This window comes from Bos javanicus, chromosome 26 (assembly GCF_032452875.1).
Source record: "Bos javanicus breed banteng chromosome 26, ARS-OSU_banteng_1.0, whole genome shotgun sequence".
Lineage (NCBI taxonomy): Eukaryota > Metazoa > Chordata > Mammalia > Artiodactyla > Bovidae > Bos > Bos javanicus.
In genome coordinates, this window is record NC_083893.1 from 41073285 (window position 1) to 41088366 (window position 15082).

The following is a 15082-nucleotide window of genomic DNA, read 5'->3' on the forward strand; positions in this document are numbered from 1 at the left end:
AGAGGAGGGGAAAAAAAGCAGGAGCCCGTGGGGGTGAGATGAAAACAACCCCGGTCATTATCAGCTAGGCTGTAACTGGATATGGCAGCCCGCTGTGCGGAGGGGATCGGCGGAGACTGCGCAACGCTGCTGGCCTTCCAGATACCCTGTTGTTTAGTTTTGTCCCCACCAGAACAAACAAAAGTGTGCGTAATTGTCCCAGGCCTCAAAACCCACTTTATTCTCCCATTATACCAAGGAAGTCCTGAATAGTGGCCCCACCGGAGTGAGGTTCTCTTCGTGGGTTCCCGTGAATAACTGTTTACAATTATTTCTCCACATTCTATTGGAGAAAGGCGGCCATTAGGAAGTTTTTATCCTCTGAACATTAAGAGTATCTTTTGAGCAGACGTTGCAAGTGGATTCTAATTCCACGGTCCTGAAGACCTGTTCTCAATATCATGAATTTGGCAGATGACTGTAATTTATCCGGCAATAGAGCCTTTTCATTGCTTTAAAACAATTTTGAATGGAAATGTCTAAAATAGATTCTACATTTTCCTGTATTAGAGTATGTTGCTGTTGTTATTTTAGGTGCGAAGTTGTGTCTGACTCTTTTGCAACCCCATAGGCTGCAGCCTGCCAGGCTCCTCTGTCCATGGGACTTCCCAGGCAGGAATACTGGAGTGGGTTGCCATTTCCTTCTCCAGGGGGATCTTTCTGACCCAGGGTTCAAACCTCTGTCTCCTGCATTGGCAGGTGGATTCTTTGCCACTGAGCCACCAGGAAGCCCATATTAGAGTATAATGAATGACTTTTAACTGTTTCCTTGACAACTCAGCTCTGCCATCACCAAAGTCAACAATGACTGGCCTGAAACTATGTGCGCTCAGGGACTGTTGAGATGCTTAGGGTTCTCTGCCTTGGATTAGTAGGATTTACTCTTTTTATAAAACAAAAACAAAAATATTTTGTTAAAATCTTATTTCTATGACCTTTCTTTTTGGTGACGTCTGCTTTGGCGAGGTACGATGGGCAGAACAGCGGAGCAGCACACTCAGTCTTCTCCGTGGCCCCAGCACACCCGCCTGATGACAAAGATGAGCTCTGCTGACCTCAGGGCTTTGCCCAAGGTCACGCAATGAGTTAAAGTGATCCCGGAAGCTGAAACTGCTTGCCTGTAGAGTCCAGGTTCCCCCGCACGTTTTTTTTTTTTTTTTTAACCTATTAAGGCTTATAAAATGATCCAGTTGCTAGTGGAATATGGTCAGAAGGTTGCTCTAGGCCTGACGTCAACAACTCCCCACCCTGGTCCATCTTCCTTCCCCGTGTCCGGATGCCCTGTCCGTGGGGCCAGTGCTGGATACCCGCTGTACCTTCAGCACCATCGTGTGCCCCTTCCATTCACTTGTCATTTCCAGATGGTGCTATCCTTTCACTGTGACACCCCAAATTTCTCCTCCTTATGCCACAATCACTGTGACACCCCAAATTTCTCCTCCTTATGCCACATGGTCTGAGTGGCCTTCCCCGTGAGTAAGGCATGAGTCCATTTTAGCTGCTAACAGGCAAGCCTGCTTCTTTTTTTTCTCCTTACTCTTTGATTCTCCACGTATGATCCAGATGGAGAAGTGGCTAGATGAGCAACCAGCAGATAAGCAAGACCCACGACCATCACTCATTGATGAGGCTGACATGTAACAGTTTCCGTAGCTTAATGTAGTAAAGGCTAATAGAGACTTGGTACAATAAGCTCAAACTGTTCTCCAGATTTCTTCTCTAGACTTGGTTTCTTTATTTCCAGACTTTCCCAACGGAATCTTTGGTGATGTTAGCAGAAATATTAACAAACTCGAGCGTGGCCACCAGCTGTTGTAGGCGCAGCTTGGCCGTGCCCGGATGTCTCGATGGCCTTCTTAATAAATTAGGGGATGGAATAGTATTCAGTGAGTCACAAGATGGATCTCAAGAATAGGCAGAAAACCAGGGAGACTAGAGACAGTATTTCTTCATTTCTGTAAAAATCGTCACTCATACTGTGTGGAGCTTCCAGGGGCCACTGACCAATCTCGAAGGCTCCTCTGACCTCCCTCCCCACCAGCTCTGCTCAGTTTTGGTGAAGTGAGTCCAAATTAACTTATCTGTATCTAAGTAACATCCCTCTAGTGAAATTCTGTAAGGTCTCCAGGTTGAGAACACTGACACACAGTTTTGGCTAGAAATAGGCTGTACTAGGGGGAAAAAATGGTAATTAAATTACCCTTAAAAATACAATAATAAAGGAATAAAAAATTCTTTAAAAAGCAGAGCTATAAATCAATCTAATCTGTCTTCTGAGTCCACTTACTCATGTGAGGTAACCACCAGCTGTAGATTAAACAGTACAAGAGAGATGAAAGGAGCATTTGTTTTTCCCACTTTTCTTTTGTCAGTCACTGCATTTTTTTTTTTTTTTTTGGTAGACTGCTTTTGGGAGATGCATTTAGATCATTTTATTACTATAGATTCTGATAAGTTTATAAATTTTTTCTATTTGATCAAAATTAACATGTAACCAAAACTAGAAAGATGCAAAAAATGGAAATAATAAATAGCAGAGATCGTGTACGTTTCTAAATTAATCTTCCATTCAAATTGTTCTTTAAAGAGACACTATCTCTGTACTTTATTGTTGTTCAGTGGTGTTTGGCTCCTTGGGACCCCCAAGAACTGCAGCATGCCAGGCTTCCCTGTCTCTCAACATTTCCCAGAGTCTGCTCAAACTCATGTCCATTGAGTCAATGATGCCATCCAACCATCTCATCCTCTGTTGTCCTCTTCTCCTCCCGCCTTCGATCTTTCCCAGCATCAGGGTCTTTTCCAGTGAGTTGGCTCTTTGCATCAGGTGGCCAAAGTACTGAGGCTTCAGCTTCAGCATCAGTCCTTCCAGTGAACATTCAGGGTTGATTTCCTTTAGGAAATCCCTGCACATAGTTTATCTTTAAATCATAAGGACATGGTAGTTACCTTAGGAAACTGACCCAGCCCCAGGGTAGTGAGATACCACAAATTCATACATATTCACAAATGCGCTTTAGTCAAAGATGGGACAGATTGCACAGTGGAAATAAGAGAAACTAGGAAGTGTCAAAATAAGTTGCCCCAAATGGTTTACTGTAGTCATTCCATGGTGTTTTGGCATATAGACACTTTAAACAACTATCAAATCATAACAGTTTAAAAAAATCACCTTCCAGCAGTGCCATTCAACAGAACTTGCTTCACTGAAGAAGTAGGCTGTGTCAGTACTGCCCAACGTGGCAGCTCCTGTGGGTTGAATTGTGACTCCCCCTCACCCAAAAAGTGTACTCCAGTCCTCACTCCAGGTGCTTGTGAAAGTGACCCAAACTTATTTGGAATTAGGATCTTTTGCAGATATATTAAGGGCTTCCCTGGTGGCTCAGAGTAAAGAATGCCCCTGCAATGCAGGAGACCCAGGTTCAACCCCTGGGTTGGGAAGATCCCCTGGAGAAGGGAATGGCTACCCACTCTAGTATTCGTGCCTGGAGAATCCCATGGACAGAGGAGCCTGGGGGGCTACAGTCCATACGGTTGCAGAGTTGGACACGACTGAGCAACTAACACACACACACAAGATGGGGTCATACTGGATTGAGGTGGACCCTAAATCTGACTGGAATTCTAAGAGATGAGAAGACACAGAGAAACATACATACAGGGAAGATGGCCATGTGAACCCAAAGGCAGAAACTGGGACGCGGCTGCCAGCCAAACACACACAGGACTGCCAGAATGGGCAAAGGAAGGTTCACCTGGATCCATGAGAGGGAGCATGGTCCTGCTGATACCTTGATTCAGGACTTCTACCCTCCAAAACCATGAGAAAATAAATTCTTGTTTTAAGATAGCCAGGTTGTGGTGACCTGTTACAGTGCCCCAGGAAACTAACAGAAGAACCAGGGCCATGTGTGGCTACTGGGCATTTGAGATGTGGTTGGTGAGGCTGAGGAACGAAATTTTTATTAATTAAATAGACACCATATGACTAGAGACTATTATCGGACAGAGCAGTTTTATCAGTCAGATGACTTTTACAAATCTTATGTATCCAAATCCTTTATCAAATTCTTTCTTTGAAAACTGAGAATAAATCATACTATTACCAGCAAGCCTTAGTTAAGCAGATACTTTGTGTATATACATATATACACACATACATAATCTTTGCTTTAGTCAATAAAATAACATCAATAAAGATCAGCTTCCAAATTACAAACTGGTCATCTCTCTGTATTTTAAAATGAGCTGGAACACTGCATAGAACTGTCCACATACAACTGAGCTAAGAGTCTTAAGCTCTGAATCCCCCAACCTAAAATGCTGTTTTTCTTGTTTCACGATCAAAAAGCTCCATTAGTTGAGAGATGCTATTCAGACTCACTGAATACTGAATTAACAAAGTGATGAATTGGACTTCATGAAGTATTCATGAGTTCTAATTTAATGCTAATTAAAAAAAAAAAAAAAGGCCTGTGTTCAATGATTTTAAGACCCTGGCACAGACTGACAAAAGCACGAAAAATTAAGGTTCAGGGGAAAGCATGATCCAAAACCCCAGTGTTGAATTACGGACTTTGGGAGTCCAACATTTATACCTTTCTGGAATAAGTGCTCTAGCATGCAACATAAAAATTATTTTTTGCATACTGAGTTCAAATCTAACAATGAAAGAAACAAGATATCTGTGCTAGTCGCTAACCGTCGCTTTATGCATGCCAGATGAGTGAAGAATCTCTCTCTTCCCCCAATGTGGCTGAAATATTTACTTTTGAGTGCCATATGACAGGTAATTAACTACTGAAAATCACAAATGCCATGTAACATTAAGATTTGCTCTGCTAGGTTTTTTTTTTTTAAAGAAAAACATTTCTATTTGGAATACTTTCTTCATATTGCAGGTGAAAAGATGTAGTGAGAAAACCAAGCTATACAAACCTGCAAGCTACTTTGAAGGTCTAAAACAATAAAAGTTTGGCATGCAAATAATACTCAGCAACTTTAATTCCTGGTTTAATTGCATTAGTTAATTTGAAAATATTTTCTGGATAGGACTGGATTGAAGACATGAACTTAACCACCAAATAGACATTCTCTGATGGTAAAGAATCTGCCTGCAATGCGGAAGAACTAGGTTCGATCCCCGGGTTGGGAACATCTCCTGGAGAAGGGAATGACAACCCACTCCAATATCTTGTCTGGAGAATCCCCACGGACAGAGAAGCCTGGAGGGCTACACACGGACGGGGTCACAAAGAGTTGGACACGACTGAACAACTAAGCACAGCACAGGTATGAAAAATGCAATTTATCTCCCTTAGAATTAAAGCTTAACCAATGTACTTTTAAAAGTAAAATACTTAGCTAAATTAAAAATAGTATATGGTTTCCACTCTTTCTAGGTACCCATTTTAAAGATCTCTGTTCCAAAGAATCAATGAATTAGAACCTTAACTGGTTTTAAATAACTTTAAGCTTTTAAACAAGACATTTTCTAACTGGAAATTTTTAGAGGCATGCAGACTGTAAGAACAATAGTGTAGATCTTCCAGAAAATATCTAGTTGGGGGACAATCAGAGGAGGGGCACTAAGCTTTAAAAGCTACACATTTTCCGATCCTTCAAGTAAAGAGAAAATTCCTATCCTCCAGCAAAAGGTCAAGGGAATCAGGCAATGAGGATTAAAAACCATGTTGCCAAGTATTACAAAGAACTGAGAAAAGTAATTAACGTCACTCGATTACAACTCCCATCATCCATGAAGAGCTGAAGTATTCAACTTCCTTTCTCAAAACAGTATAGACACAGTGGAATATTATGCAGCCATTTAAATGATTATTCTTCCTATCTATTTTCATTTTCACAGTAAATTAGGATGCTCAAAAATATAGATGAAAAAATTATGAAACAATATACATGCCATAATTTCACTTTTATTTCAAAATAAAACAAAATACATACATACATATAGGTAGAAAAAAGTTTGAAAGGACATACACCAAAATATGAATGAGAGAAGTGACAGTGACAGGATTATGAGCGATTTTTATTTTCTTTGGTATACTTTTCTATATTGTCAAATGTTTTCTGGTGAACACTGTCCATTTCAAATAAGAAAAACAATAAAGCTATTTTCATTCCGGAGAAAATATTAGTGGGAATTTAATAGTTAAATTGCTTGGGAAACAGGATTCATTTTATCATAAACCTACCAGGATCCCCTTTACTGTAAAAAGACTTAAAATGTATTCTATAAATATACCATGGACTCTTATGAACAATGAAAGCACATCTTGCTTTATGACATATTTATGAAAATTCCTCTGAAAACTGAAGTTTTTAAGAGAAATTAATACTTGAATTGGCTACTTAAATCTTATTTCAAATTCTTCTGGATAAAAGAACGTCTACTCCTTAATTTATCTTGTGAAAATCCAGACTTTTTGCTTAAAGCAAGATTCGCTCTACTTTTATTTATTCCTGAGAGAGAAATCCATCATGCTTTGATTTAGGAAACCAAGTGGTCTGGAATTCTAATCACTGAAAATTAAACACTATCATTCATATACAGTCAATGTCTTACCTCTGTTTTCTGCATATTCACTATAGGTAAAATGTATCTAAGAATCTGACAGATGAAAACACAGGTCTTTTAAGTAATGACCAGCAAGAGCCATTGCAGAAAGAAAGTTTTATTCAAGCTTTATCAAATGGACTGTTCAAAAAGCATATACAAGTGCAAAAAATGTCACATGCAATCAAACTTGTTTTGCCTTTTATAGTCACTGGTTCTCTTTTGGAAAATAACACACATTTGAGTGACTTCTTCTAATTCAAACATTTCCCAACTGTTTCTATTTATTTCCTTCTTTAAAGCAAGCAACAATAGATACATTTTAAGTCACTGATCATCTTTCTCATCTTTATCCTACCAAAAAAAAAGCCTATAAAATCAAACCATAGACTGTCCAGAAATCTGAAAAGGTTCATTTACATAACAAATTCCCATACATAAGAAGTCATATACAAATGATATTTTGCAAAATGGATAAAAATTAGAATAAGCAGTTTGAAAGTAAACATAAATTTCTTATCTAAATAATTTTAATCAAATGAATAATATATTCATCTGATAATAGCCTCTATCTTTCAGAATAAAAAAGAAAAGTGCTCAGAATACATTTAAAAAAATAAGACAAAAGTCTCACAGAACTGAAATGATTTAAATAAAGATGGTATCATGGAGAGTCTTTACTACATTTTTGTTCCCAAGACAGGGAGGCAGGTGTTAAGTTTAATCTGAAACCAGAAACAGACTACAACGTGAAGATTGCAGTTGCAAAGCTTCTAGCCTTGAGAAGGTATAAACTGTCTTGGAAATGTCCTCACATGTCCTTCTTTAGATGTAAGCCATTAACATAAAATCAGATTCCTCAGCTAGACTGTCAACTGACCAAGTCAAGTCACTTTCCTTGACTGTACTCTCCTAGCCCACTATCAACATTCACTCAGGGCTCCAAAGAACAAATAATTGTCTTTTGAAGAGAATTTGTTCATTAGGATTGATACAGTCCCTACTCTCAAAAAACCAACACGAGAATAGAATACAGCAACTGCGTAGTAGAGTCGTCACTCTCTCTGGAGCTTCACTGGAGCCAACCCAGAAGGCCAGCCTTAGGGACAGCACCCCGTTCCTAGGGAGGGGGCTGCATTCTGCAGGAAGAAGCCCGAGTCGTGGTAAAAAGGAAGATTCAAGCTTTCTCTTCATTTGGTACTTGAGTTGTGATCTTAATGAATTCCATCCTACATGCTAATCACTACGATAAGAGTAGTTTAACACACCTGATGACATCACACTGGACATTCCAATGCCTAGGGTACCAGTACTTTACTATGGACTTTAATACTGAAATTACTTAAAATACTTCTAAAGTCCTATTTCGAAGTTTCTTTCAACTCAGTAAGATTTCAGGTCACTCTTACTTTCTTATGTATGCTTTTCTTCAAGTTTATTTGCTTAACAGTACCCTTTTCATAAATGAAAAAATTAAGCTAACTTCACTTTAGAGGGAAATTTTTTCTTAATGTTCTATAGATTCTGAAGGCAGTTCTAAACAAGAGCCTATCAAATGCTCTTGGGAGACTATTTTGAAGCACAAAATTCCAGAGTATGCAAAACCCATGTCACCACTACTGTCTCCCGTTAGCTAAGCGCCTGCCCTCTGGAGGTGTTACCCATACACACGCATTCTCTATGTGAATGAATAAATACAATTTATTTGGATCTTGAACTCCTAGACATTTGATTTTTAAAATCATTCTCTTGGGATCCTTCTTTGTAGTCTAGCTAGCTGGAATTATTTTCTAATATTTTATATCTCAACTCAGTGCATTTAGGAGAAAAGTTTAAAATCAAGCCACTAAGTTTAATAAAATTTTTTTTAAAAAAAAAAGATCAGTAGAAAATGGGAAAATGGACAAAACAGGAAATGAAAAGGACTCAGTGGCCAGGCAGGTGGCAGCAGACGGTGGCCAGCTGCAAAGACGCACAGGAGAGTAAGCTCCTCCGTCCATCCATCCGTCACTGTCTCCAGCACGGCTCAATTATGAGGGGATGTGCCTTCTCCCTCCCCTGCCTCCCGGCACAGTGCCTACCACATTCAAGGTGAGGGACAAGGGACTGCTGAGTGAGAGAAGGACCAGAGAGATGAGACAGAGGGACACAGGGCCCACCTTTGCTGAGATTACTACGTGTGGTATCTCCTCTCTGACTGCCAAATCAAAGAGCAGGAAGTGGATGCTTTTGCCTCCTGCCCCGGAACTGAGTTCACAATGTGAACTAAATGCGATGTGTAGCACAGCTATAAAAGTAGTCAGAGAGAAACTAATTTTTAACCAATAACCAAAGACCAGTGTCCTGAGTTCTAAGAAAATAAAAACTAGTGTATATGTATCCTTCAAGGGGCTTAGCTCAAGGCAGGAGGCACCAATTTTCTAAAAACAAAACCTCTTGTTAGATTTTGAGAAATAAAGCAGACTACCCCAGTTTGGACAATATATAACTAGGGTAATCACATATTTTATTGTCCAAACTGGGATATCTTGCAGAGTAAAAAGGAACATGATTCTAGGAAAAATAATCGCGCCAAGACAGCAGACATGAATAAGACTGTCCTGGGTAAACGGACATTCGATGTTAATACAACATCCTTTTTTGTACGTTTGTACTGTTTCCTTTTCTCAAGTTTTCTGTGAAACTACATGATGTAACATTCAGCAGTAAAGTGATACTGAACACTGAACAGCATCCCAGTTCTGATCCCTTGAGAAGACGTGTTCTAAGACCAAACAGAATTCCAACCTTCCCCACACTTGACGTTTTTTCAGCAGAAACTGATGTTTTAAGTGGATCTGAAGAAAAAGTCTGTTTTAATTTCTCTAACATAATAACAAAAAAAGTACAACTGTGATTTAAATTACTTAAGGTTCACTTATACATTTTTACCTCCCAAAATATTAACAAGAGAAGTTAATCGTCTCTTGTTCATGAAGCAGACTTCGGAAACGATAAACCCCAATTATGAGTCGATGTCATAACATAGTTTTAAAATCTTTTATCATTAACCATGAGGTTTTCACAAATACATATGCCACAAAATATTTTAGAAAAGCTACGCAGCCATCAAAATTAGAAAGTCTAATCTGTGGAGGGTTAGAGAGTTTCCCCCGAGTGATGAACTCGCACCGTGGCACACGTCGGCAGGGCAGCACGGGAGCGCCCAGGAGCTCGGGTGGGGGCGGGAGAGGCGAACAGGCTGATCAGTTTCGGAACAGCAGCATCCGCTCGGAGCACGCCTGCCCCACCAGCCTCGCGTACTGCAGCACGGCCGCCGCCTCGCTCGGGTCTCTCTGCTGCTGCTTGTAAACACCGTAAGGCATTATGGCTTTCTTGTAGAACACCTGCAGGCGGTCAGGTTCCTTGCTGCGACCTTCGTCCACTGCAAGAACAAAAACTACTGATTAAATAGTCACCTACCAGAGCACTTTTCACGTCCTAATTTAAGAATACTGAAGTATATATAAACCACGTATTAAGATGTCCTCTCTGAGCGGCACATTCAAACGAGGGGGTGCACTATTCAGATCAACGTGAGTAATGTTAATAAATAACAAATGCCTTGCTTTTGTTGTTGCTGTTGTTCAGTCACTAAGTCGTGTCTGACTCTGCGACCCCATGGACTGCAGCATGCCAGGCTTCCTCATCCTCCACCATCTCCTGGAGTTTGCTCAAATTCATGCTCATTGAGTCTGTGATGCCATCCAAACATTAGGGAAAGACAAGGAATTGTAAGCAATTTAAAAAGTGGCCTTCAATCTCTTATTAGTTTATTATACATAATGAACTTTGCAGCTTTCCAGCACCTTTCCTGAATCTGACTTAAATTTATTTTGCTTCTCAAGTCAACATGTAACTGCTGTGCGGCCTTCTGCTGACTCAGCAGTTTGGGCTGACTTGAGCTGGTCAGGTTGGAGCAATGGGCACTCATGCTGTGGGCAAGAGGGCAGATGCTTACAGCTTTCACAGAGATGGCCACTATCAGTTCTCCTCTTCTTCCATATAGAAGAACTCCTGGTTTTCAGCAGAGCAGCCTGTGTCCCAGCCTCCCGTGCAGCTGGGTGTGGTTCTGTGACTAAGCCCTGGCCCATGAAACACAAGCAGACAGGTCTGGTAGGACAGCTGGTCCAGGCCTTTGCCTCTTGGATTTTTTCAGCCCTTCCTTCATTCTGCCTCTTGGAGTAAGAATGTCATGGTAGGAGCTCTAACCGCTATCTTGAGCTTGAGGTTAAGAGCTTTCCCTCAGTCTGGCAAAAACAAAAGCTAGAAGGAACCTGGGTACCTGAGAACTCTGAGGAATAAAACGGCCATTCCAGCCCTGGACTGCCTCTGTCTAGAATTTTACATTAAAACAGAACTAAACTATCTTATTTAAGACAAATTATTTTGAGTTTCTATTCTTGGCAGTTGCTCTTAAGCCTAATTCAGAAAACAGTGTTACAGTTATCTCTAAAATGTATGTTTTTTTAAAAAATAAAATCACTGACTCAGCAAGACCAGTTCTCAGCATCATTCCATGGCTGACTAAATATCAGAACCATCTAAAGAGGTTTTTTTTTTTTTTTTAATGAATCCTATCCTCAGAGATCTTGATCTGAAAACTGACTGGAATGAACCTGCACATCAGTGTTTTCTTAAGCCTGAAAGATGGATTGAGAACCACTCTCCTAGAAAAACACACACACACCAGGGCTTATGTATGCGTTTTGGTCAACTCAATATAAGGATATTTGCAGCAATGCTCTATCACACTGAAAAACTGCAAACAACACAGATGTCTACCAGTGGAGAACTGGGCAAACATGTTAGCGCATATCCACATGGCAAAATGCTATATGGCTATTAAAAAGACAGAGGAAGATAGATGGCTATGAAAAAAAAAAAGTCGGGTTCAATATAAACAACTCTTCTTTTTATGAAAAGCCTACTATACACATAGAAAAAATCTGGACAAACATAGGTCAACCTGTTAACAGTCAAAGTGAAGTCGCTCAGTCATGTCTGACTCTTTGCAACCCTATGGATTGTAGCCCATGGAATTTTCTAGGCAAGAGTAGTGGAGTGGGTTGCCATTTCCTTCTCCAGGGGATCTTCCTGACCCAGGGATCAAACCCAGGTTTCCTGCATCGCAGGCAGAGGCTTTACCTCTGAGCCACCAGGGAAGCATAGAAAAAATCTGGACAAATATACATCAACCTGTAATAGTACTTATCTGTAACTATTCCCTTTGCCTAGAACCACCCCCATTTCTACTATCGCCCTCCCCGAGTCCCGGGCCCCTTTTCTTTTCAGCCGAGGGGCCGCACTGGTTTCCTGCTACTGCTATTCTCTGGATCAACTCTCTGTGCCTTGCTTGGCTCTCAGCAATATCACTGCCTATTATCACCAATCTCCTGAATTAAATGTTCAGTTCAGTCGCTCAGTCATGTCCAACTCTTTGTGACCCTATGAACTGCAGCACGCCAGGCCTCCCTGTCCATCACCAACTTCCAGAGTCCACCCAAACCCATGTCCATCGAGTTGGTGTTGCCATCCAACCATCTTATCCTCTGTCGTCCCCTTTTCCTCCTGCCCTCAATCTTTCCCAACATCAGGGTGTTTTCAAATGAGTCAGCTCTTCGCATCAGGTGGCCAAAGTATTGGAGTTTCAGCTTCAACATCACTGGCTGTGGTATACCTGGCTGGACACACTATGGTCAAAGTATGTGCTTTTTCTTACAAATATCCAACTGAAGCAGAAAACCCACATACTTTAAACCAACTAAATATTTAACATTTACTAGGTTGCCGCATCCTTTAGCAGGATAAATGATAAGCAAAGGAAAAGGCAGGAACCTGGTTCCTGCTGTCAATTTCAGAGAGTTTAAAGTACATGGATTGCAATACAGGAATCTCCATCACCCAGCAATAGATGCTACTTGCACGGAAAGATTAGATTCAAACATGCTTAATGTGCTCAGTTGTGACTTTTTGTGGCCCCATGGACTGTAGCTTGCCAGGCTCCCTTGCCCAGGGAATTTTCTGGGCAAGAATACTGGAGTGGGTTGCCATTCCCTCCTCCTGGGGATCTTCCTGACCCCAGGGATCGAACCTAAGTCTCTTGACTCTCAAGCATTGGCAGGCAGATTCTTTACCACTAGTGCCACCTGGGAAGACCCCAAGTATGCTTAGAAGCTAATACAAATGGAAAACTAGTAAAGATAAGTAAGAACAGCAAAGGAGAGAAGAACACTGACAAAACTGCACAAAATTTTCTACATCTTTTTAAAACCTTGAATTTTTTAAATGGAATTTTAAAGCATGTTTATATTTAACTATGTAGAATGATGTTTAACAGTTTAAACCCTTATCCTAAAGTATCTTAAGACAGACATCTTTTAAGATTCAAATGAATAGAACACACTAACAAATAAGAACTTAAAGTTTGACATGCCGTTATCTTATCTAAAATGAAATGCTACCCTCTAATTTTTACCCTTTTCCAGTTTGACATATAAACATGAAAACAGAAGATTAGGAAAAACCCACCATTATGTATAATTTATATCAACTATTTTAAAGTGCACACTCCTAGAGAACAGGAAATTTTGCATTGTTTTATTTGTCAAAAATATATTTCATTTCTATTTACTAAGATTACAGGAAAAGCTTTAAAATTATATGTGTATCAAATTTGGGGGAAAACACTATGATATACAAGTTTTAACCACTGAATTCCAAACAGTTCTGTGATGCTGCTCAATCTATTTTTAACTTATATATCTAATTTAACTTCATTGCTGTTGTTCAGTTGCTGAGTTGTGTCTGACTCTTTGCGACACCATGGACAACAGCATGCCAGGCTTCTCTGTCCTTCACCATCTCCTGGAGCTTGCTCAAACTCATGTCCACTGAGTCGGTGATGCCATCCAACCATCTCGTCCTCTGTTGTCCCCTTCTCCTCCTGCCTTCAATCTTTCCCAGCATCAGGGTCTTTTCCAGTGAGTCAGCTCTTTGCATCAGGTGGCCAAAGTACTGGAGCTTCAGCTTCATGATGCCCATCCAATGAACTTTCAGGGTTGATTTTTCTTTAGGATTGACTCATCTCCTTACAGTCCAAGGAACTCTCAAGAGGCTTCTCCAACACCAGAGTTCGAAAGCATCAGTTCTTCAGTGCTCAGCCTTCTTATGGTCCAGCTCTCACATCCATACTTGACTACTGGAAAAACCATAGCTTTGATGAGACATACCTTTGTCAGCAAAGTAATATCTCTGCTTTGTAATATGCTGTCTAGGTTGGTCATAGCTTTTTTCCCAAGGAGCAAGCGTCTTTTAATTTCATGGCTATAGTCACCATCTGCAGTGATTCTGGATCCCAAGAAAATTAAGTCTGTCACTGTTTCCATTGCTTCCCATCTATATGAAATGAAGTGATGGGACTGGATGCTGTGATCTTAGTTTTCTGAATGCTGAGTTTTAAGCCAGCTTTTCACTCTCCTCTTTCACCTCCATCGAGACTTCTAAATTAATTTATAGCATTTTGGAGAGCCCTACAGCACAGAAATCAAATTCAATAGTTCTTTTTATTCCAAATACTTTCAAGGTCTTTGTTCTGGATTAAAGCAGTTAAATGCTCAAGATACTTAAAAAGTAGGTGTCAACTAGATGTTGGCTTTTTAACATCCTATATAATTACCACAAAAAGTGGTAATCATGAATTATAAAATCCTCTCCTAATTCCCTTCAATGTTAGTATATCCAAGTCATTGGAGATGCAAACATATCTGACCTCAGTGCTCAAACACCTCGGAAGTTCAGGGAATTGTGTTACTGTTATTGTTGTTTAATATCCAAATGCTGTATTCCTGGTGCTCTATCAATAATTCACCAGAAATAATGAGAATTGAAACTTTTTATAAATTTATTGAAATACAAATTAGCTTCCTTAATTGTCCCAAATTCTTTAATTTTCTCATCACACTTTGACTGTAAAAAGGGGACTAAAACATACACATAAAAAGTAGCACTAAAGTGTATCTTTCTCTACATAAAAAAAACTTAGACTGCAACTCAAATTTAGAATGTAAACTTGGAATTCTATCTACCCAGTGGTGCCAAAATATCAACCTAAGACTGCCAGTAGTTTTGAAACAGATCAACAAGACACACAGTAAGAGAAACAAAGAAATGATACATTATGAATATTTTAAAGCCTGATACTTCAGTAACTTGAGCAAGCTCCAGGAGCTGGTGAAGGACAGGGAAGCCTGGCGTGCTGCAGTCGACATGGTCACAAAGAGTTGGACACGAATGAGTGACTAAACTGCCTGATTTCAGTAACTTGAACTAATTTGACATTTTCTAGGAATTAGCCATCAATGAAATTACAGAATATTCAATAAATGCACATTAATTTCTTATTTTGTATCTTTTCAACAATAATGCTTTTTT

At 39.9% G+C, this 15082-nt stretch overlaps 1 protein-coding gene across 9 annotated transcripts in view; it reads right to left on the reverse strand.

Annotated features, from left to right (window-relative positions):
* Positions 1-5949: 5949 nt before the first annotated feature.
* ATE1 (arginyltransferase 1) overlaps positions 5950-15082 on the reverse strand; it is a 161047-nt gene continuing 151914 nt past the window's right edge. For 6 of the 9 annotated variants that reach the window (XM_061403687.1, XM_061403686.1, XM_061403693.1 and 3 more), the window contains one exon: positions 5950-10034. In XM_061403687.1, the coding sequence (XP_061259671.1) occupies positions 9856-10034 (179 nt within the window). In that variant the 3' untranslated portion in view covers positions 5950-9855. Of the gene's footprint in view, positions 10035-11525; positions 13851-15082 lie in introns of those variants that run through there. The other 3 variants (XM_061403695.1, XM_061403690.1, XM_061403688.1) reach the window with 3 other exon arrangements.